The sequence below is a fragment of the Ambystoma mexicanum genome, chromosome 8 (assembly GCF_040938575.1).
Source record: "Ambystoma mexicanum isolate Mex_15411 chromosome 8, UKY_AmexF1_1, whole genome shotgun sequence".
Lineage (NCBI taxonomy): Eukaryota > Metazoa > Chordata > Amphibia > Caudata > Ambystomatidae > Ambystoma > Ambystoma mexicanum.
Window position 1 is genome coordinate 74967464 of NC_090929.1, and position 21560 is coordinate 74989023.

A 21560-nucleotide genomic window follows, 5' to 3' on the forward strand; every position below is an offset into this window, starting at 1 on the left:
CTGACCCTGCAAGCAAGCTACTGACCCCTGGGCGCCGTTTCTGACCCGTTCGCCCTGGACCAGATCCTCTTGCCCGGCCCAATACTTGATGCCCCCGCCTCCTGCAAGGCCTCTCCCGCCTCTGGACCTCTTCCCCGTGAGACTTTTGGGGAAAACAGAGGTGGGGAGGGGGCAGTGGCCCTAGGCGTGTCCCTGGATTTCCTCTGGCTGTGAACACTTGGGGCCTAGTCCAGGGTGCCAGCTCCGCATCGCCCAGGTGGTTGCCACTAGCCCTCCTGTAGCCCTCTCTGGGGGGACACTTTCTCTTCCAACCCATTGCCAGCTCCTGTGACCCTGAACTATAGCGCCCAGCAGATTCCACTTGGACCTTTCGGAGTGTTGGAGGTCGGCCCACCACCCTCACTACACCCACCACCCCCTCCTCAAAACAATGACAAGACGCTCCCACTGGATTTAGGGTTCACGAGCGGGGCACATTGACGGATTTTTGAAACCCAGCAAGTCCCAAACACTGGCCCCAGGGACTCAATGACTGCCTGACAGCGCCTGCAGCCATGGAAGGGTCCAGCGCGTTCGGCATCGACTCTATCCTGTCCCACCGGGCCGTGAGCCCTGTGGGGGCCAAAGGGGACCCCCTGATGGGGGACTGCAGGACCCCGCTGGAGCTGAGCCCCTGCTCCGAGGGCAGCAGCGGCTGTTCGACCCCATCGTCCCCAGGCAGGGAGTGCCTGGAAGCGGGCGGCGCCAGGCACGGGCCCTCGCTAGGCATCGAGTGCCAGCTGCCACCGGGAGGGGGTCATATCTCGGCGCCCTCTCAGTCCAGGACAATCACGACCTCCTCCTTCCTCATCAGAGACATCCTGGCGGACTGCAAACCCCTGGCCGCCTGTGCCCCCTACTCCAGCAACGGGCAGCCCACCCAGGAGCCCGGCCGGTGCCTGGTGAGCAAAGTGGCAGAGGACTTCCGGGAAAAGATGGAGAGAGGGGGGAGCAACGCCTCGTCCGACTCCGAGTACAGAGGTAAGGGGTTGGGGGCCGTGGGACGCCCCCGGGGTCAGAGCAACACACACTGGTGCGATGGGGATATATTAAATTAATTAAAGTATGGATATAAATTATAATCGTTTAACAAAGCTATTTCTCTAGCGCCCACAACAGCGCGAATATCCTCTCGGAGCTTAAATAACAAGTTTACCTCGTAGTCAAAGGGCTTTCTAAGTGTTGTTGAGTTTTTAGAAATGAGGCGCGCACTTTAGTTTCTAAACTGCTCCCTACTCCACAACCCTGGGCCCATCCATGGGGCGATGACGCAGAGCGCCCCATAGTTCCCTAAACTGTGGATGGCGTTCCCAGGGAGCCACACCCACAAAGCGGCGAACCTTTGCAAAGGCCTCCCCAAGAAAATCAGTCATCTGCAGGGAAACTGCACCCGTCTCGAGCCAGGGGAGAAACCCCCAGATCGAACGGAAAATCCATCCATGTATTAGTCGTTTCCAATAATGATCTTAAACTCCGTCGAGTCGAGTGCCCGAAATCCAAGGCTGCCCAGGAGAGAGGGCACTCGGGGGCATGGACTCCCGAGGCCCCCGGGGGCAGGTCTATGTGCCGGTATGTCTCTGCTCATATAAAGGGATTACGGGGGGCTTCCCCGACTTTGATTAATCAATGTTCTCGCAGCAGGAGTGCGGGTGGGGGCTTGTAAACAAGCCGACTGCAGCCTCGGGGCACGAGGGCCTTTCGGATTATTACACCGGATTGTTCACCGTATTTTCCAAGCACACTTACATTTTTCCAAGGCAGCAAAAGCCCCCGGAATACGGGAGCACAGCGGGGCCTTCCGCCCCAGGTGAAATGCACCCATCTAATGCTCATTTATTTGGAAGCCCGGCTCGGTTGTTAATGCAGTCGAGTGATATATTGATGCTGAAATGCGGAGACCCCCATCCCCCATCGCCGAGCAGCGGCAGCAGGCAGCCGGCGCCGCTCGCTTATTCCCCGGGTGTGGGAAAGGTGAACTATTTATAAAAGTGAGTGAGGCGCCTCGGGACGGGTCCGTGGCGGGGGCCGGGAACGGCTATGTCTGCTCCTCTTGGGCTGCACAAGACTGCGAGCAATCGCATGTATACATGAAAAGAAACCGCGGATATTAACTCGCCCGCACACAGCTCTTCTGCGCCCAAACACCGATGACCGCATTTCATCGACGGTATTGAATTTCGAACACTTCGGTGTCGCTTCTGCGCCTTTGTGAGGGTGCAGTTTGTTCTCGCCCGCTGCGGAGCGTTCTGCCCCCACCGAACACCCCGGCTGAAAAGAAGTGGAGAAAAGAATAATTAAGGGGTCATAAATTAACCAGGCGCGGCTCTTTCCGACAAGGGCGGACAAAGTGCTGTCGAGCAAAGGGATCGCTTGCTACGGCAGAGTGCTGTCGAGCAAAGGGATCCACGTACGGCAAAGTGCTGTCGAGCAAATGGATGCTTGCTACGGCAAAGTGCTGTCCACTTGCTACGCAAAGTGCTGTCCAGCAAAGGGAGCGCTTGCTACGGCAAAGTGCTGTCCAGCAGAGCGATCGCTTGCTACGGCAAAGTGCTGTCCAGCAAAGGGATGCTTGCTACGGCAGAGTGCTGTCGAACAAAGGGATCCACGTACGGCAAAGTGCTGTCGAGCAAATGGATGCTTGCTACGGCAAAGTGCTGTCCACTTGCTACGCAAAGTGCTGTCCAGCAAAGGGAGCGCTTGCTACGGCAAAGTGCTGTCCAGCAGAGCGATCGCTTGCGACGGCAAAGTGCTGTCCAGCAAAGGGATGCTTGCTACGGCAAAGTGCTGTCGAGCAAAGGGATGCTTGCTACGGCAAAGTGCTGTCCAGCAAAGGGATCGCTTGCTATGGCAAAGTGCTGTCGAGCAAAGGGATCTCTTGCTCCAGAGGTGGTTCGGTTATTCTGGGGCGGGGGGGGGGGGGGGGCATTGCCTGCGCCATGTAATCTAGGCCCTTTCTTCGGGGGTCCGCCAGGTGGACGGGGACAGGGAAATCATGTTAGTGTCCGCGAATTGCATTTCAAAGGTGTCCCCCGAGTTCACAACTTCCCCCGCACAGCACTCTCACGTGCTGCCAAGCGTATATTAACGTCTAGAACGTGTTCATAAGAATCACTTTAAAAATAAAGAGTGTGACTGGGAAAAGCAGGCCTCCTTTTCGCATTCAGCTGTTTAAAAAGCCTTTCGTTGTGTAGTTTAGTTCCGGGGCTGACTCTTGTGCATTTTATGGGGAATTATGGCAGCTGCAATGCCAAAATAAACCCATGTACCACCCTACCCCGGGGATGAGTGGAGTAACTTTGCTGAAAATGTTGGGGGAGGGGGGAATGACATCTGAAGAAAAGGTGCCCCAGCCAAATGAATGGGGACAAAATGGTGTGCCATGAAAGTTGGGGGGACAAACACCCCTGTCCACCCCCCCCTAAAATTAGTACGCCCATGCCGGGAATTATTTATTTATTTATGAGCAAGCTGTCACCCCCATCCCCCCAAACACCCAAAATTGTGAACCTACCTAGAGGAGCGAGATGTGCCCCAAAATTGGGTCCCAGGTAACAAGAGGGTGAAGGGGCATCGTTCGTTTCGCCCACCGAAAAAAAAGTTACATGGGGAAATACATCGGCGGGTTTTTTTTCATTTTATTTAAAATAACGGCCTGATTTACAAAAATGTGTTTCAATGGGGAACGCCCATTGAAAACATTTTAGGGAATCAGACTTTGGATCCAAAAGCGACTTAAAGGGAGTGAATTCGTGTTTGAAGCGCTTTGTGCGTGCGCAGGCGGGTGGCGTGCATTAAAGTTCATTATTTGTGATGTGTGCTGTGCACCGCAAACATGCAAGGCTCTATTTTAAAGGCGTTTAACAATGGCGCGCTCGCATTGAAAAACGCTTTGTAAATCAGGCCCGAAGATTCTGCGACTTGTGCACCGCGCCTCACAGAGGCCTGCAATCCCAGGCTCGAATCCCGGCAGCGCCGACTCAGCCTTTCATATCGAACCACAATGATAACAATCGCAACCGCCCTCGTGCGCTACACACGGTGTAATACACACACACGTGAGAGTGCAAGTGAATTTCAAACAATACATCGCTCATTGCCGGGTTTTATCCTAATCCAAAACGCGACTCGTCTCATTTTCGTTGCCTTGAGTGCCACGAAGTGGTGTTTTTAGCAGGAGGCGCCAGGCCCTCGCTCCTTCACTACAATTCCCCCGAAAGGCTCGTGCCCCGTTGGCTGCTCTTGTCAATACATCTTAAAACTGCGCACAGAGTGAAATGCGCATTTCTGCGCTAAGCCTGATTTACAGAGCGTTTTTCAACGGAATTGCGCCATTGTGAATCGCCTAAGTAACCCGGTCCCTGGTGGCGTGTTTTTTTAAACGTTGCCCGCGCCTACTTCACCGACTTTCGTTTTTTTTCGGGGGGAAATTACATTTAACGCCCCACCCCATCAAACACACGGGGAACCACAAATTGCTCTTTTGTATCAGTCCCGCAGCAGAACTCCCAGCATTTTTGTCAGGCTCTAATTGCGGATAATTGCGCGTGCTGGTTACTTCCACTAAGCACCCTTCTTCTTCACTGCACACACATGACGAGGACTCGCAAATAAAGGCGCTCCAAGCGAACGCACCCAGGGCCGTGAAACACGCTCCCCGTAAGAGCAAAACCCGGGGCCCGATTCACACACATGTACTAACACTGCGAAGTCCCACTGAAAACATGTTAGTAAATGCGGCCCTTGGAAAATAAATCGCCATTTTTAAAAGCATTGTGAATAACTACTACAAAATGTAATTTGAAGTGGCTAATTTAGAAGTATTCCAAACAGTAATTTGAAAGGGGCACGGCGATGCTGTCTGGGGACAAAAGCCGCCTTGTATTTGGGGACCGTGTTATATACATGGCGTTAAAATAGTACACGAGCAAGTGGGCGCTAATTTATTACACCTTTAAAGCGCTTCAGACCGAGAAACGAATTATTTATAAAACAAGCTTTTTTTAGTAGGAAAAACGATGTCTAGGGCAATCTTTCATTTTTATAAGACCGGACAATTATATTGGAAGGAAAACAATCACGTTTAATTGTAAACATGCCCATATAAATTGCTTAACTAGAGCAGTAAACGGGGTTTATAAATAATACACTTGTCGAGGGCATGCATTAAAGGCCCCGATCTTTCAGCGAGGGGGTGCCCTGGGCAATCTGAGCGCAATCTGTTCCCACTACAGTGGGACCGTAGCCAAAAAAATGAGATTTATACGGGATAAACCGGGCCGCTGCTAAATCGAGGGCTTTGACTAGAAGAGCGCTTCGCGGCCGACCCAAGCGCTTCAAAGGAGCTTCAGCTAGGAGGTTTATTTTGGGAGGAGGGGAAGACATGGCAAGGCGGTGTTTTACAGCCTGATTTGTGTTATTATAAAGCTATCCGAACCCAATTGAAGCTTCCCCGATAAACCGCTTTAAAGCCCCGGATTTTCCACTCAGCGGGGCTCCAACTCTCTGCGATTCTCCCCGGTCTTTTAGCACCCATTGCAGCCCGTCCCTGACACGGGGATCAGGGCCATTATGAACTTTCAAACACTTTGCATAGGACCCAGCCAAGCGATTTTAAGGAGCTTGTTTTGGGGGAGAGGGGAGGGCGGGGTGCTGGTGCTCGGCTGTCCGTGAAATGCAAGCAGACGGGGGGCCGCTGGGAAGGCGCTTTTTCGGTCTCTATCTGCTCTGTTAGGTTTCGGGATTAGAGCGGTTGGGTTTGGTTCCCCTGTGACTCAATTAAACGGATTATCGGCCCCCACTGAGAAGAACCAGGCCGCATTCAGCGGCTGCCCCGCACCTCTGAGGGCTCCGCCATGCGAGCCGCCATAAACCGCTGTAAAGTCCTAACGCGGCCAATTTACATCACCTCGGCCTGTGTGTGACGGCCTCTCTTTAAAGAGGATGCGCAGCCTGGGGGCTACCCAGCCGTGGGGAGTCGATCCATCACCCACTGGTGTCCTGAGACGTGCAGGCTGTCTGTCTAGCTGGCCAGTCCATAATACAGATTAGGCGCCCCCACCGCTTGTGTTCTATACGGGGAAATATAGTCTGTGTATTAACATGAGGCAGATGGACAAGCCTATGTCTGTAAAGGCGTAAAGGCAGGCAGCGCGCTCTCTCTCTCTCTCTCTCTCTCTCTCTCTCTCTCTCTCTCTCTCTCTCTCTCTCTCTCTCTCTCTCTCTCTCTATATATATATATATGTAGCAAAGTCCATTTGAGCCAAGGCACACATTGCACAATGCAATCCACCATCCCTCTCTTGGTGTTGTATTGGAAATTGATCTTTGCATTGCCTTACTTCCTAAAGGATTTAAAAGATTTGCTGGCGGTGACCAGCCCTTGATGTCTTGACTCAAACAGAAGCAGTTAAACTAATTCCTAAAGGCTTTGGGATGTTGATTTGTTAAGTCCAGCGAATTTTGATACACCTTTTCTGCTTTCTTTCTTCTTTTTTATTTTGGGTTTTCAAAGGTTTTTTATAAACCAATACATACATATATAAAATAGACACCAAATAGACATATATAGACATATATATATATATATATATATATATAATAACTCTGTATACATAGTGGAATGAAGTGGATGGCAGTTAATAATTCCCTGTGGAACCCCAAGAAACGAAAGACTGTTGTGGGAGGACCTGAAGACGATCCGTGTGCTTTGGCCCTGAAGAAGGTGACATTAAATAGCCCGCTTGTTCACCGAAACCGGTCGACCAAGCGACCTGCTATTATCCTTTTTTAATAAGTCGCATACAGCGTTAGACCTGGTAAAGCCTCTAGGAACGCCGCGAGTGGGTGGCACTTTCCATTGGCACATTCGATTAACGAGCGTGGTACACACTCAGCAAAGGGGAGAATAAAGTGGAAGAAATATCCCAGCCTGAACACCCTTTGAGTATTTTTAGTGCTTTAAGTTTCATTCCGTTACTATTTCTCTTTTTTGTGCAGTTGAGTTTAGAGATAGGCACCCTCCCTACGGCTACCCCTATCAGACTGACAGCACATCAGCGTGACCTCGGGACAGCGGGGGGCACAAAGGGACGGGTACGCTCTTCTTGAGGGACTGATGGAGTTTAGGAATAGGAGTCTTTTTTATGTAAAGGACGCGTCCACCCGTCTTTTGTGATATTATGACTACCCTGAGGGTGGATTGTCCCCAATAACAGAGGGGGCTTGTTTTCACTTAGTGACCTGGTGTGTATTTTGGGGGGATGGAAGGGGGGTGGAGTGAGAGAGAGAGAGAGAGAGCAGAGATAGTACACAAGCAGGTTGTTTCATAAAGTAATCAATATATCGATAGATTGGGGTTAATTGATGGAGAGGCGTTCTTTAGTATTACATTATGGTGGGTTGACTTATACAGCACACCGTAACCATTGGCATGGTCTCCAGGCACTAATGGGGCTCTGCAAGAAGGTGGCTGGGGTAGGTTAGTGAGGGAAGAGGAATAGGATAGAGGTTGTGCTGTTCTGTTGGTGCTCGCAGAACCAAGAGCAACTGTCGCCTGTGTGTGTCGGCTTCTGAGTGTGTTTGGATTGTGCACACTGGGGGTTCTTGCGCTCAGAGAAGCAACGCTCAGTGTCTGGGTTGTTTGTGGCAGTTTGTTCTTTTGGCAGATGTTTGATTGTGCGTAGTAGGGCTGGCCCGTTAGGCCGTGTGGGGTGTGCTGGAGAGCGGCGAGGAGCTGGGCGGTTAGAGGTTAGTACTGTGCGGTTTGTCGGTTCCAGGATCAGTACTGTCCCTTGAGTGTCTTGGGTTTGCGGTGATAGTTGTTAGATGTGCCCATTTTTTATGCTAGTCCCGGTGAGTTGAATAGCCAGGTTTTCAGCAATTTTCTGAAGGTGAGGTGGTCTTCTGTCGTTCTTATTTCCTTCAGGAGTGAGTTCCATAGATTGGCAATTAGACGAGAGAATGTAGTACCGGCCAAATTCCTTTTTTCGTAGTGCTTCGTTTTGATTTGGAGGTCTTTGCTTGATCTTAGGTTTCTTCCTGGTTGGTAGCGGTTTGTATTGCACCTCCTGCAGTGGTTTCAAGCTCATAATTTACAGGGATGATGTAAAACCCATAATTTAAAGGCCTGACATGATTCCTGTGTTTTATGGATTTCCACCCATGTAATGCAGCGAGCATTAATGTTGACAGTTGGGCTCTTTTTCCAGAGACCCTGCGATGAGCGCTCCTTGCAAGCAGGCCCCCATGGTCTTAGCAGGTTACTGCAGAGAGAAGCCCGGGTTCCACCTAGTGCGCCCCACTTCCTGTATTCAGCACCCGGCCTTCACTTGAACTATCAACATCCTGTCATGTCCAGAGTGAGCAGAAACAGCCTGCACAGAACCACTGTGGAAAGAAGCCAGTGAACCGCCGGCAGCCGAAGCACTAAAAAGCCTTCACTCCAACCCTGCCATAAAGGCCCCCTCCCACCCCCGAGACAGGACCCAACAGCATTAAGGTACTGCCCGCACTGCCCGGCTATCCTCCTTCCACCCCAAACTAACCACGTGCTGTAAAGAGCTGAAATGTTTCTCAGCACTTGTTAGTTACAAGTGTCTCCTGATTACAAAGAAATCACACATATGTATGGGTTACGCTATAGTATTTGCAGGCATAGTTATCGTTTCAATTATAGATTAAAATCATGTAAATCCAAGAATTCTAACACGTTAAACAAACAACACATACATCGCAAGGGTCTAATGGTCGAATAAGGACAGCTCGGCCTCGAATTACAAAACCACCCTTTCACCCCGCCTTACCGAGCCCCCCCCCTCCCCCACCGAAGGCAGCAGCGCACCCCAGGCTCATGAGAACCAAAAGCACATTTTCAAATTGCACTCCTGTGAATGAGTGGCCTAGGTGTGCAGCTGGGTTAGGCCCCCATGATATGTACTATAGGATCAGCCGGCACTGCCCGGTACTGCCCGGTACTGCCCGGCGCGCCCGGGCCAGTACAGCCAGTGCAAGTATGGAAAGGGCACAGCCTTCTGGCAGCCCGGCCGGCCAGAGATGCAAATAGGTAGGCGTGTGAATAGATCATGTATGTCAAGTTCATATATACGTGTGCGTGTAGATATACACACGTGGATATATTATATCGCACACATCCCATGCGGTATGACACACGCATGGTATACACAGGTCTGCACATTTAGAAATACAAACCCAGCGCGTGCGCGCCTTTCTTGGAGTGAACCATATTCTCGCGCAGGAAAATATGCATCGGTATACGCCTTCCCATATACAAATATATCGACTCGTGCATACACCGCCAACATATCCTTCTGTGCATACGCCAGACAGCCACATACACAGGAATATACAAGTCAACGTGGGCGCGCACACTCGCACGTGTACACAAACCCTCGCGCGCTGAAAGGGCGATCGTTGCACGTGTTCAGTTAAAGCAAGTCAAGGTAGCCGATACGTATTAGTTCGAAATTAATAGACGCGGTATACAATAAAATACTCCCCCTGCAAGCAGATACAGCGCGCCGTTAATAGAGCCCACCCCTTCACCCCCCACCCGTGTCTGCCCGCATTGCCCTGCAGTGTGGCAGCCCCCGGGCCCTGCTCCAGTCGCCCTCTACGCCTCAGCATAGTGGGCAGGGTCTGTGTATAGCACACAGAAGCCCCTTGGCATTCTTACTCACCCCTTCCTGCCTCTATGGCCGCGTCCTACCCACCAGTGGGAGGGCTGTTCCCGGGGGTGTACTGGTCGGATACTTAAGCTATATCTTCTGCCCCCCACCCTCTCCAACCCCCTGGGAAGGTCTCCCCACTGGAGTCCAAGGGCCCAGGCGCCCCTCCTGTCACAACCCGAACACTCAATTTAATGACACCCCCTGCTGTGCTGTATTACGGTATCACTATAGCGCCTTTGCGCCCTTTAACGAAGGCTAAAAGGTACAGCGGGGCGCGTAGACAGGGCCCGCCGCTCTGCTGACTTCTGCCCGAGAACGTGCCAATAAAGAGGGTGGTGGCCGGGGTACAGTCCTAACGGCAAGCCCCCCCGCCCCCCCCCCCGCTCAGTACAACACGCTCCCACACGTACAGAGAAGGACCTGCGTACCGCTGAATGAGACACACATACGACCTGACGGGCGCGGCTTTAAACAAAAAAGTTGCCCCCTGTTTCTTAATGTGCGGTGCTCTACACCACACTACACCACACTACAGCAGGGTCCCTATGCGGAGGGAAAACAGCAATACTTTACAAAATGAAATACCCAGGTACCCGGGTATTGGGCACCCTACCGGCCACTGCCGAGCACTGCACCAAAAGAAGCACTCCGTACTATGCCGGGTACAGTACTGTGCAGAATGGTGCACTGAACAGTACCCTGTGCTGAGAGCAAGGCACAGTACTGTGCATAACGATGCAACGACAACAGGACCACGTGTGCACACAGAACTGCAACCTGCTCTCAGTACAGTGTACTGCGGTACACTGTACTGAGAGCAGGGTGCAACTCCCACCTGTACACTGTACTGAGAGCAGGGTGCAGTCCTGTGTGTGCATAATGACGCACCGACGTCTGTACACTGTACTGAGAGCAGGGTGCAGTCAGGTGTGTGCGTAATGACACACTGAGGTCTGTACACTGTACTGAGAGCAGGGCACAGTCCTGTGTGCGCATAATGACACACTGAGGTCTGTACACTGTACTGATAACAGGTTGCAGTCCTGTGCCTGTGAGAGCAGGGTGCAGTCCTGTGTGTGCATAATGACGCACCGACGTCTGGACACTGTACTGAGAGCAGGGTGCAGTACTGTGTGTGCATAATGACACACTGAGGTCTGTACACTGTACTGAGAGCAGGGCGCAGTCCTGAGTGTGCATAATGACACACTGGGGTCTGTACACTGTACTGAGAGCAGGGCACAATCCTGAGTATGCATAATGACGCACTGAGGGTTCGGTACACTGTACTGAGAGCAGGGCTCAGTCCTGTGTGTGCATAATGACACACTGAGGTCTGTACACTGTACTGATAACAGGTTGCAGTCCTGTGCCTGTGAGAGCAGGGTGCAGTCCTGTGTGTGCATAATGACGCACCAACGTCTGTAGACTGTACTGAGAGCAGGGTGCAGTCCTGTGTGTGCATAATGACACACTGAGGTCTGTACACTGCACTGAGAGCAGGGTGCAGTCCTGTGTGTGCATAATGACACACTGAGGTCTGTACACTGTACTGAGAGCAGGGCACAATCCTGAGTATGCATAATGATGCACTGAGGGTTCGGTACACTGTACTGAGAGCAGGGCGCAGTCCTGTGTGTGCATAATGACACACTGAGGTCTGTACACTGTACTGATAACAGGTTGCAGTCCTGTGCCTGTGAGAGCAGGGTGCAGTCCTGTGTGTGCATAATGACGCACCAACGTCTGTAGACTGTACTGAGAGCAGGGTGCAGTCCTGTGTGTGCATAATGACACACTGAGGTCTGTACACTGTACTGAGAGCAGGGCACAATCCTGAGTATGCATAATGACGCACTGAGGGTTCGGTACACTGTACTGAGAGCAGGGCGCAGTCCTGTGTGTGCATAATGACACACTGAGGTCTGTACATCGTACTGATAACAGGTTGCAGTCCTGTCCCTGTGAGAGCAGGGTGCAGTCCTGTGTGTGCATAATGACACACCAACGTCTGTAGACTGTACTGAGAGCAGGGTGCAGTCCTGTGTGTGCATAATGACACACTGAGGTCTGTACACTGTACTGAGAGCAGGGCACAATCCTGAGTATGCATAATGACGCATTGAGGGTTCGGTACACTGTACTGAGAGCAGGGCGCAGTCCTGTGTGTGCATAATGACACACTGAGGTCTGTACATTGTACTGATAACAGGTTGCAGTCCTGTTCCTGTGAGAGCAGGGTGAAGTCCTGTGTGTGCATAATGAGGCACCAACGTCTGTAGACTGTACTGAGAGCAGGGTGCAGTCCTGTGTGTGCATAATGACACACTGAGGTCTGTACACTGTACTGAGAGCAGGGCATAATCCTGAGTATGCATAATGACGCACTGAGGGTTCGGTACACTGTACTGAGAGCAGGGCGCAGTCCTGTGTGTGCATAAGGACACACTGAGGTCTGTACACTGTACTGATAACAGGTTGCAGTCCTGTGCCTGTGAGAGCAGGGTGCAGTCCTGTGTGTGCATAATGACGCACCAACGTCTGTAGACTGTACTGAGAGCAGGGCGAAGTCCTGTGTGTGCATAATGACACACTGAGGTCTGTACACTGTACTGATAACAGGCTGCAGTCCTGTGCCTGTGAGAGCAGGGTGCAGTCCTGTGTGTGCATAATGACGCACCAACGTCTGTAGACTGTACTGAGAGCAGGGTGCAGTCCTGTGTGAGCATAATGACACACTGAGGTCTGTACACTGTACTGAGAGCAGGGCACAATCCTGAGTATGCATAATGACGCACTGAGGGTTCGGTACACTGTACTGAGAGCAGGGCGCAGTCCTGTGTGTGCATAATGACACACTGAGGTCTGTACATCGTACTGATAACAGGTTGCAGTCCTGTCCCTGTGAGAGCAGGGTGCAGTCCTGTGTGTGCATAATGACACACCAACGTCTGTAGACTGTACTGAGAGCAGGGTGCAACTCCCACCTGTACACTGTACTGAGAGCAGGGTGCAGTCCTGTGTGTGCATAATGACGCACCGACGTCTGTACACTGTACTGAGAGCAGGGTGCAGTCAGGTGTGTGCGTAATGACACACTGAGGTCTGTACACTGTACTGAGAGCAGGGCACAGTCCTGTGTGCGCATAATGACACACTGAGGTCTGTACACTGTACTGATAACAGGTTGCAGTCCTGTGCCTGTGAGAGCAGGGTGCAGTCCTGTGTGTGCATAATGACGCACCGACGTCTGGACACTGTACTGAGAGCAGGGTGCAGTACTGTGTGTGCATAATGACACACTGAGGTCTGTACACTGTACTGAGAGCAGGGCGCAGTCCTGAGTGTGCATAATGACACACTGGGGTCTGTACACTGTACTGAGAGCAGGGCACAATCCTGAGTATGCATAATGACGCACTGAGGGTTCGGTACACTGTACTGAGAGCAGGGCTCAGTCCTGTGTGTGCATAATGACACACTGAGGTCTGTACACTGTACTGATAACAGGTTGCAGTCCTGTGCCTGTGAGAGCAGGGTGCAGTCCTGTGTGTGCATAATGACGCACCAACGTCTGTAGACTGTACTGAGAGCAGGGTGCAGTCCTGTGTGTGCATAATGACACACTGAGGTCTGTACACTGTACTGAGAGCAGGGTGCAGTCCTGTGTGTGCATAATGACACACTGAGGTCTGTACACTGTACTGAGAGCAGGGCACAATCCTGAGTATGCATAATGATGCACTGAGGGTTCGGTACACTGTACTGAGAGCAGGGCGCAGTCCTGTGTGTGCATAATGACACACTGAGGTCTGTACACTGTACTGATAACAGGTTGCAGTCCTGTGCCTGTGAGAGCAGGGTGCAGTCCTGTGTGTGCATAATGACGCACCAACTTCTGTAGACTGTACTGAGAGCAGGGTGCAGTCCTGTGTGTGCATAATGACACACTGAGGTCTGTACACTGTACTGAGAGCAGGGCACAATCCTGAGTATGCATAATGACGCACTGAGGGTTCGGTACACTGTACTGAGAGCAGGGCGCAGTCCTGTGTGTGCATAATGACACACTGAGGTCTGTACATCGTACTGATAACAGGTTGCAGTCCTGTCCCTGTGAGAGCAGGGTGCAGTCCTGTGTGTGCATAATGACACACCAACGTCTGTAGACTGTACTGAGAGCAGGGTGCAGTCCTGTGTGTGCATAATGACACACTGAGGTCTGTACACTGTACTGAGAGCAGGGCACAATCCTGAGTATGCATAATGACGCATTGAGGGTTCGGTACACTGTACTGAGAGCAGGGCGCAGTCCTGTGTGTGCATAATGACACACTGAGGTCTGTACATTGTACTGATAACAGGTTGCAGTCCTGTTCCTGTGAGAGCAGGGTGCAGTCCTGTGTGTGCATAATGAGGCACCAACGTCTGTAGACTGTACTGAGAGCAGGGTGCAGTCCTGTGTGTGCATAATGACACACTGAGGTCTGTACACTGTACTGAGAGCAGGGCATAATCCTGAGTATGCATAATGACGCACTGAGGGTTCGGTACACTGTACTGAGAGCAGGGCGCAGTCCTGTGTGTGCATAATGACACACTGAGGTCTGTACACTGTACTGATAACAGGTTGCAGTCCTGTGCCTGTGAGAGCAGGGTGCAGTCCTGTGTGTGCATAATGACGCACCAACGTCTGTAGACTGTACTGAGAGCAGGGCGAAGTCCTGTGTGTGCATAATGACACACTGAGGTCTGTACACTGTACTGATAACAGGCTGCAGTCCTGTGCCTGTGAGAGCAGGGTGCAGTCCTGTGTGTGCATAATGACGCACCAACGTCTGTAGACTGTACTGAGAGCAGGGTGCAGTCCTGTGTGAGCATAATGACACACTGAGGTCTGTACACTGTACTGAGAGCAGGGTGCAGTACTGAGTATGCATAATGACGCACTGAGGGGGCTGTACACTTTGCTGAGAGCAGGGTGCAGTCCTGTGTGTGCATAATAACACACTGAGGTCTGTACACTGTACTGAGAGCAGGGCACAATCCCGAGTATGCATAATGACGCACTGAGGGTTTGGTACACTGTACTGAGAGCAGGGCGAAGTCCTGTGTGTGCATAATGACACACTGAGGTCTGTACACTGTACTGATAACAGTCTGCAGTCCTGTGCCTGTGAGAGCAGGGTGCAGTCCTGTGTGTGCATAATGACGCACCAACGTCTGTAGACTGTACTGAGAGCAGGGTGCAGTCCTGCGTGAGCATAATGATGCAGTGAGGTCTGCACACTGTACTGAGAGCAGGGTGCAGTACTGTGTGAGCATAATGACACACTGAGGTCTGTACACGGTACTGAGAGCAGGGCACAGTACTGTGTGAGCATAATGATGCATTGAGGGGCCTGTACACTGTACTGAGAGCAGGGTGCGGTCCTGCGTGAGCATAATGACACACTGAGGTCTGTACACTGTACTGAGAGCAGGGTGCAGTACTGAGTGTGCATAATGACGCACCCAGGGGTCTGTACACTGTACTGAGAGCAGGGTGCGGTCCTGCGTGAGCATAATGACACACTGAGGTCTGTACACTGTACTGAGAGCAGGGTGCAGTACTGAGTGTGCATAATGACGCACCGAGGCGTCTGTACACTGTACTGAGAGCAGGTCCAGTCCTGCGTGAGCATAATGACGCACTGAGGGGTCTGTACACTGTACTGAGAGCAGGGTGCAGTACTGAGTGTGAATAATGACGCACTGAGGGGTCTGTACACTGTACTGAAAGCAGGGTGGGGTCCTGTGTGAGCACAATGACGCACCGAGGGGTCTGTACACTGTACTGAAAGCAGGGTGCGGTCCTGCTTGAGCATAATGACACACTGAGGTCTGTACACTGTACTGAGAGCAGGGTACGGTCCTACATGAGCATAATGACACACTGAGGTCTGTACACTGTACTGAGAGCAGGTGCAGTACTGAGTGTGCATAGTGACGCACTGAGGGGTCTGTACACTGTACTGAGAGCAGGTGCAGTACTGAGTGTTCATAATGACGCACGGAGGGGACTGTACACTGTACTGAGAGCAGGGTGTGGTCCTGCATGAGCATAATGACACACTGAGGTCTGTGCACTGTACTGAAAGCAGGGTGCAGTACTGGGTGTGCATAATGACGCACTGAGGGGTCTGTACACTCTACTGAGAGCAGGGTGCAGTACTGTGTGTGCCTAATGACGCAATGAGGGGTCTGTACACTGTACAGAGAGCAGGGTGCGGTCCTCCGTGAGCATAATGACACACTGAGGTCTGTACACTGTACTGAGAGCAGGGTGCAGTCCTGTGTGAGCATAATGTCGCACTGAGGGGTCTGTACACTCTACTGAGAGCAGGGTGCAGTACTGAGTGTGCCTAATGACGCACTGAGGGGTCTGTACACTGTACTGAGAGCAGGGTGCAGTCCTGTGTGAGCATAATGACGCACTGAGGGGTCTGTACACTCTACTGAGAGCAGGGTGCAGTACTGAGTGTGCCTAATGACGCACTGAGGGGTCTGTACACTGTACTGAGAGCAGGGTGCATTCCTGTTTGTGCATAATGACACACTGAGGTCTGTACACTGTACTGAGAGCAGGTGCAGTACTGAGTGTGCATAATGACACACTGAGGGGTCTGTACACTGTACTGAGAGCAGGTGCAGTACTGAGTGTTCATAATGATGCACGGAGGGGACTGTACACTGTACTGAGAGCAGGGTGTGGTCCTGCATGAGCATAATGACACACCGAGGTCTGTACACTGTACTGAAAGCAGGGTGCAGTACTGGGTGTGCATAATTACGCACAGAGGGGTCTGTACACTGTACTGAGAGCAGGGTGCAGTCCTGTGACTGTGAGAGCAGGGTGCAGTCCTGTGCCTGTGAGAGCAGGGTGCAGTCCTGTGTGCGCATAATGACACACTGAAGTCTGTACACTGTACTGAGAGCAGGGTGCAGTCCTCTGTGAGCATAAGGACACACTGAAGTCTGTACACTGTACTGAGAACAGGGTGCAGTCCTGTGCCTGTGAGAGCAGGGTGCAGTCCTGTGCCTGTGAGAGCAGGGTGCAGTCCTGTGTGCGCATAATGACACACTGAAGTCTGTACACTGTACTGAGAGCAGGGTGCAGCCCTGTGTGTGCATAATGACACACTGAGGGGTCTGTACACTGTACTGAGAGCAGGGTGTGGTCCTGCTTGAGCATAATGACACACTGAGGTCTGTACACTGTACTGAGAGCAGGGTGCAGTCCTGTGCATGTGAGAGCAGGGTGCAGTCCTGTGCCTGTGAGAGCAGGGTGCAGTCCTGTGTACGCATAATGACACACTGAAGTCTGTACACTGTACTGAGAGCAGGGTGCAGTCCTGTGTGAGCATAATGACACACTGAAGTCTGTACACTGTACTGAGAACAGGGTGCAGTCCTGTGCCGGTGAGAGCAGGGTGCAGTCCTGTGCCTGTGAGAGCAGGGTGCAGTCCTGTGTGCGCATAATGACACACTGAAGTCTGTACACTGTACTGAGAGCAGGGTGCAGTCCTGTGTGTGCATAATGACACACTGAGGGGTCTATACACTGTACTGAGAGCAGGGTGCGGTCCTGCTTGAGCATAATGACACACTGAGGTCTGTACACTGTACTGAGAGCAGGGTGCGGTCCTGCGTGAGCATAATGACACACTGAGGTCTGTACACTGTACTGAGAGCAGGGCACAGTACTGTGTGAGCATAATGACGCACTGAGGGGTCTGTACACTGTACTGAGAGCAGGGTGCATTCCTGTTTGTGCATAATGACACACTGAGGTCTGTACACTGTACTGAGAGCAGGTGCAGTACTGAGTGTTCATAATGACGCACGGAGGGGACTGTACACTGTACTGAGAGCAGGGTGTGGTCCTGCATGAGCATAATGACACACTGAGGTCTGTACACTGTACTGAAAGCAGGGTGCAGTACTGGGTGTGCATAATTACGCACTGAGGGGTCTGTACACTGTACTGAGAGCAGGGTGCAGTCCTATGTGTGCATAATGATACACTGAGGTCTGTACACTGTACTGAGAGCAGGGTGCAGTCATTTGTGTGCATAATGACGCACCGACGTCTGTACACTGTACTGAGCGCAGGGTGCACTCCTGTGTGTGCATAATGACACACTGAAGTCTGTACACTGTACTGAGCGCAGGGTGCAGGCCTGTGTGTGCATAATGACACAATGAAGTCTGTACACTGTACTGAGCGCAGGGTGAAGTCCTGTGTGAGCATAATGACACACTGAAGTCTGTACACTGTACTGAGAACAGGGTGCAGTCCTGTGCCTGTGAGAGCAGGGTGCAGTCCTGTGCCTGTGATAGCAGGGTGCAGTCCTGTGTGCGCATAATGACACACTGAAGTCTGTACACTGTACTGAGAGCAGGGTGCCGTCCTGTGTGCGCATAATGACACACTGAAGTCTGTACACTGTACTGAGAGCAGGGTGCAGTCCTGTGTGAGCATAATGACACACTGAAGTCTGTACACTGTACTGAGCGCAGGGTGAAGTCCTGTGTGAGCATAATGACGCACTGAGGGGTCTGTACACTGTACTGAGAGCAGGGTGCAGTCCTGTGTGAGCATAATGACGCACTGAGGGGTCTGTACACTCTACTGAGAGCAGGGTGCAGTACTGAGTGTGCCTAATGACGCACTGAGGGGTCTGTACACTGTACTGAGAGCAGGGTGCATTCCTGTTTGTGCATAATGACACACTGAGGTCTGTACACTGTACTGAGAGCAGGTGCAGTACTGAGTGTGCATAATGACACACTGAGGGGTCTGTACACTGTACTGAGAGCAGGTGCAGTACTGAGTGTTCATAATGATGCACGGAGGGGACTGTACACTGTACTGAGAGCAGGGTGTGGTCCTGCATGAGCATAATGACACACCGAGGTCTGTACACTGTACTGAAAGCAGGGTGCAGTACTGGGTGTGCATAATTACGCACAGAGGGGTCTGTACACTGTACTGAGAGCAGGGTGCAGTCCTGTGACTGTGAGAGCAGGGTGCAGTCCTGTGCCTGTGAGAGCAGGGTGCAGTCCTGTGTGCGCATAATGACACACTGAAGTCTGTACACTGTACTGAGAGCAGGGTGCAGTCCTCTGTGAGCATAAGGACACACTGAAGTCTGTACACTGTACTGAGAACAGGGTGCAGTCCTGTGCCTGTGAGAGCAGGGTGCAGTCCTGTGCCTGTGAGAGCAGGGTGCAGTCCTGTGTGCGCATAATGACACACTGAAGTCTGTACACTGTACTGAGAGCAGGGTGCAGCCCTGTGTGTGCATAATGACACACTGAGGGGTCTGTACACTGTACTGAGAGCAGGGTGTGGTCCTGCTTGAGCATAATGACACACTGAGGTCTGTACACTGTACTGAGAGCAGGGTGCAATCCTGTGCATGTGAGAGCAGGGTGCAGTCCTGTGCCTGTGAGAGCAGGGTGCAGTCCTGTGTACGCATAATGACACACTGAAGTCTGTACACTGTACTGAGAGCAGGGTGCAGTCCTGTGTGAGCATAATGACACACTGAAGTCTGTACACTGTACTGAGAACAGGGTGCAGTCCTGTGCCGGTGAGAGCAGGGTGCAGTCCTGTGCCTGTGAGAGCAGGGTGCAGTCCTGTGTGCGCATAATGACACACTGAAGTCTGTACACTGTACTGAGAGCAGGGTGCAGTCCTGTGTGTGCATAATGACACACTGAGGGGTCTATACACTGTACTGAGAGCAGGGTGCGGTCCTGCTTGAGCATAATGACACACTGAGGTCTGTACACTGTACTGAGAGCAGGGTGCGGTCCTGCGTGAGCATAATGACACACTGAGGTCTGTACACTGTACTGAGAGCAGGGCACAGTACTGTGTGAGCATAATGACGCACTGAGGGGTCTGTACACTGTACTGAGAGCAGGGTGCATTCCTGTTTGTGCATAATGACACACTGAGGTCTGTACACTGTACTGAGAGCAGGTGCAGTACTGAGTGTTCATAATGACGCACGGAGGGGACTGTACACTGTACTGAGAGCAGGGTGTGGTCCTGCATGAGCATAATGACACACTGAGGTCTGTACACTGTACTGAAAGCAGGGTGCAGTACTGGGTGTGCATAATTACGCACTGAGGGGTCTGTACACTGTACTGAGAGCAGGGTGCAGTCCTATGTGTGCATAATGATACACTGAGGTCTGTACACTGTACTGAGAGCAGGGTGCAGTCATTTGTGTGCATAATGACGCACCGACGTCTGTACACTGTACTGAGCGCAGGGTGCACTCCTGTGTGTGCATAATGACACACTGAAGTCTGTACACTGTACTGAGCGCAGGGTGCAGGCCTGTGTGTGCATAATGACACAATGAAGTCTGTACACTGTACTGAGCGCAGGGTGAAGTCCTGTGTGAGCATAATGACACACTGAAGTCTGTACACTGTACTGAGAACAGGGTGCAGTCCTGTGCCTGTGAGAGCAGGGTGCAGTCCTGTGCCTGTGATAGCAGGGTGCAGTCCTGTGTGCGCATAATGACACACTGAAGTCTGTACACTGTACTGAGAGCAGGGTGCCGTCCTGTGTGCGCATAATGACACACTGAAGTCTGTACACTGTACTGAGAGCAGGGTGCAGTCCTGTGTGAGCATAATGACACACTGAAGTCTGTACACTGTACTGAGCGCAGGGTGAAGTCCTGTGTGAGCATAATGACACACTGAAGTCTGTACACTGTACTGAGAACAGGGTGCAGTCCTGTGCCTGTGAGAGCAGGGTGCAGTCCTGTGCCTGTGAGAGCAGGGTGCAGTCCTGTGTGCGCATAATGACACACTGAAGTCTGTACACTGTACTGAGAGCAGGGTGCAGTCCTGTGTGCGCATAATGACGCACTGAAGTCTGTACACTGTACTCAGAGCAGGGTGCAGTCCTGTGTGTGCATAATGACACACTGTAGGGTCTGTACACTGTACTGAGAGCAGGGTGCAATCCTGTGCCTGTGAGAGCAGGGCGTAGTCCTGCGTGTGCATAATGATGCATTGAAGTCCGTACACTGTAGTGAGCGCAGGGTGCAGTCCTGTGTGAGCATAATGACACACTGAAGTCTGTACACTGTACTGAGAGCAGGGCACAGTACTGTGTGAGCATAATGACGCACTGAGGGGTCTGTACACTGTACTGAGAGCAGGGTGCATTCCTGTTTGTGCATAATGACACACTGAGGTCTGTACACTGTACTGAGAGCAGGTGCAGTACTGAGTGTTCATAATGACGCACGGAGGGGACTGTACACTGTACTGAGAGCAGGGTGTGGTCCTGCATGAGCATAATGACACACTGAGGTCTGTACACTGTACTGAAAGCAGGGTGCAGTACTGGGTGTGCATAATTACGCACTGAGGGGTCTGTACACTGTACTGAGAGCAGGGTGCAGTCCTATGTGTGCATAATGATACACTGAGGTCTGTACACTGTACTGAGAGCAGGGTGCAGTCATTTGTGTGCATAATGACACACTGAAGTCTGTACACTGTACTGAGAGCAGGGCACAGTACTGTGTGAGCATAATGACGCACTGAGGGGTCTGTACACTGTACTGAGAGCAGGGTGCATTCCTGTTTGTGCATAATGACACACTGAGGTCTGTACACTGTACTGAGAGCAGGTGCAGTACTGAGTGTTCATAATGACGCACGGAGGGGACTGTACACTGTACTGAGAGCAGGGTGTGGTCCTGCATGAGCATAATGACACACTGAGGTCTGTACACTGTACTGAGAGCAGGG

General features: G+C 51.9%; 1 protein-coding gene across 1 annotated transcript in view; it reads left to right on the forward strand.

Moving 5' to 3' along the window:
- Nucleotides 1-215: 215 nt before the first annotated feature.
- BARHL1 (BarH like homeobox 1) overlaps nucleotides 216-21560 on the forward strand; it is a 59820-nt gene continuing 38475 nt past the window's right edge. The window contains exon 1 of the mRNA XM_069612139.1: nucleotides 216-1020. Within this exon, the coding sequence (XP_069468240.1) occupies nucleotides 555-1020 (466 nt within the window). The 5' untranslated portion in view covers nucleotides 216-554. The remainder of the gene's footprint in view (nucleotides 1021-21560) is intronic.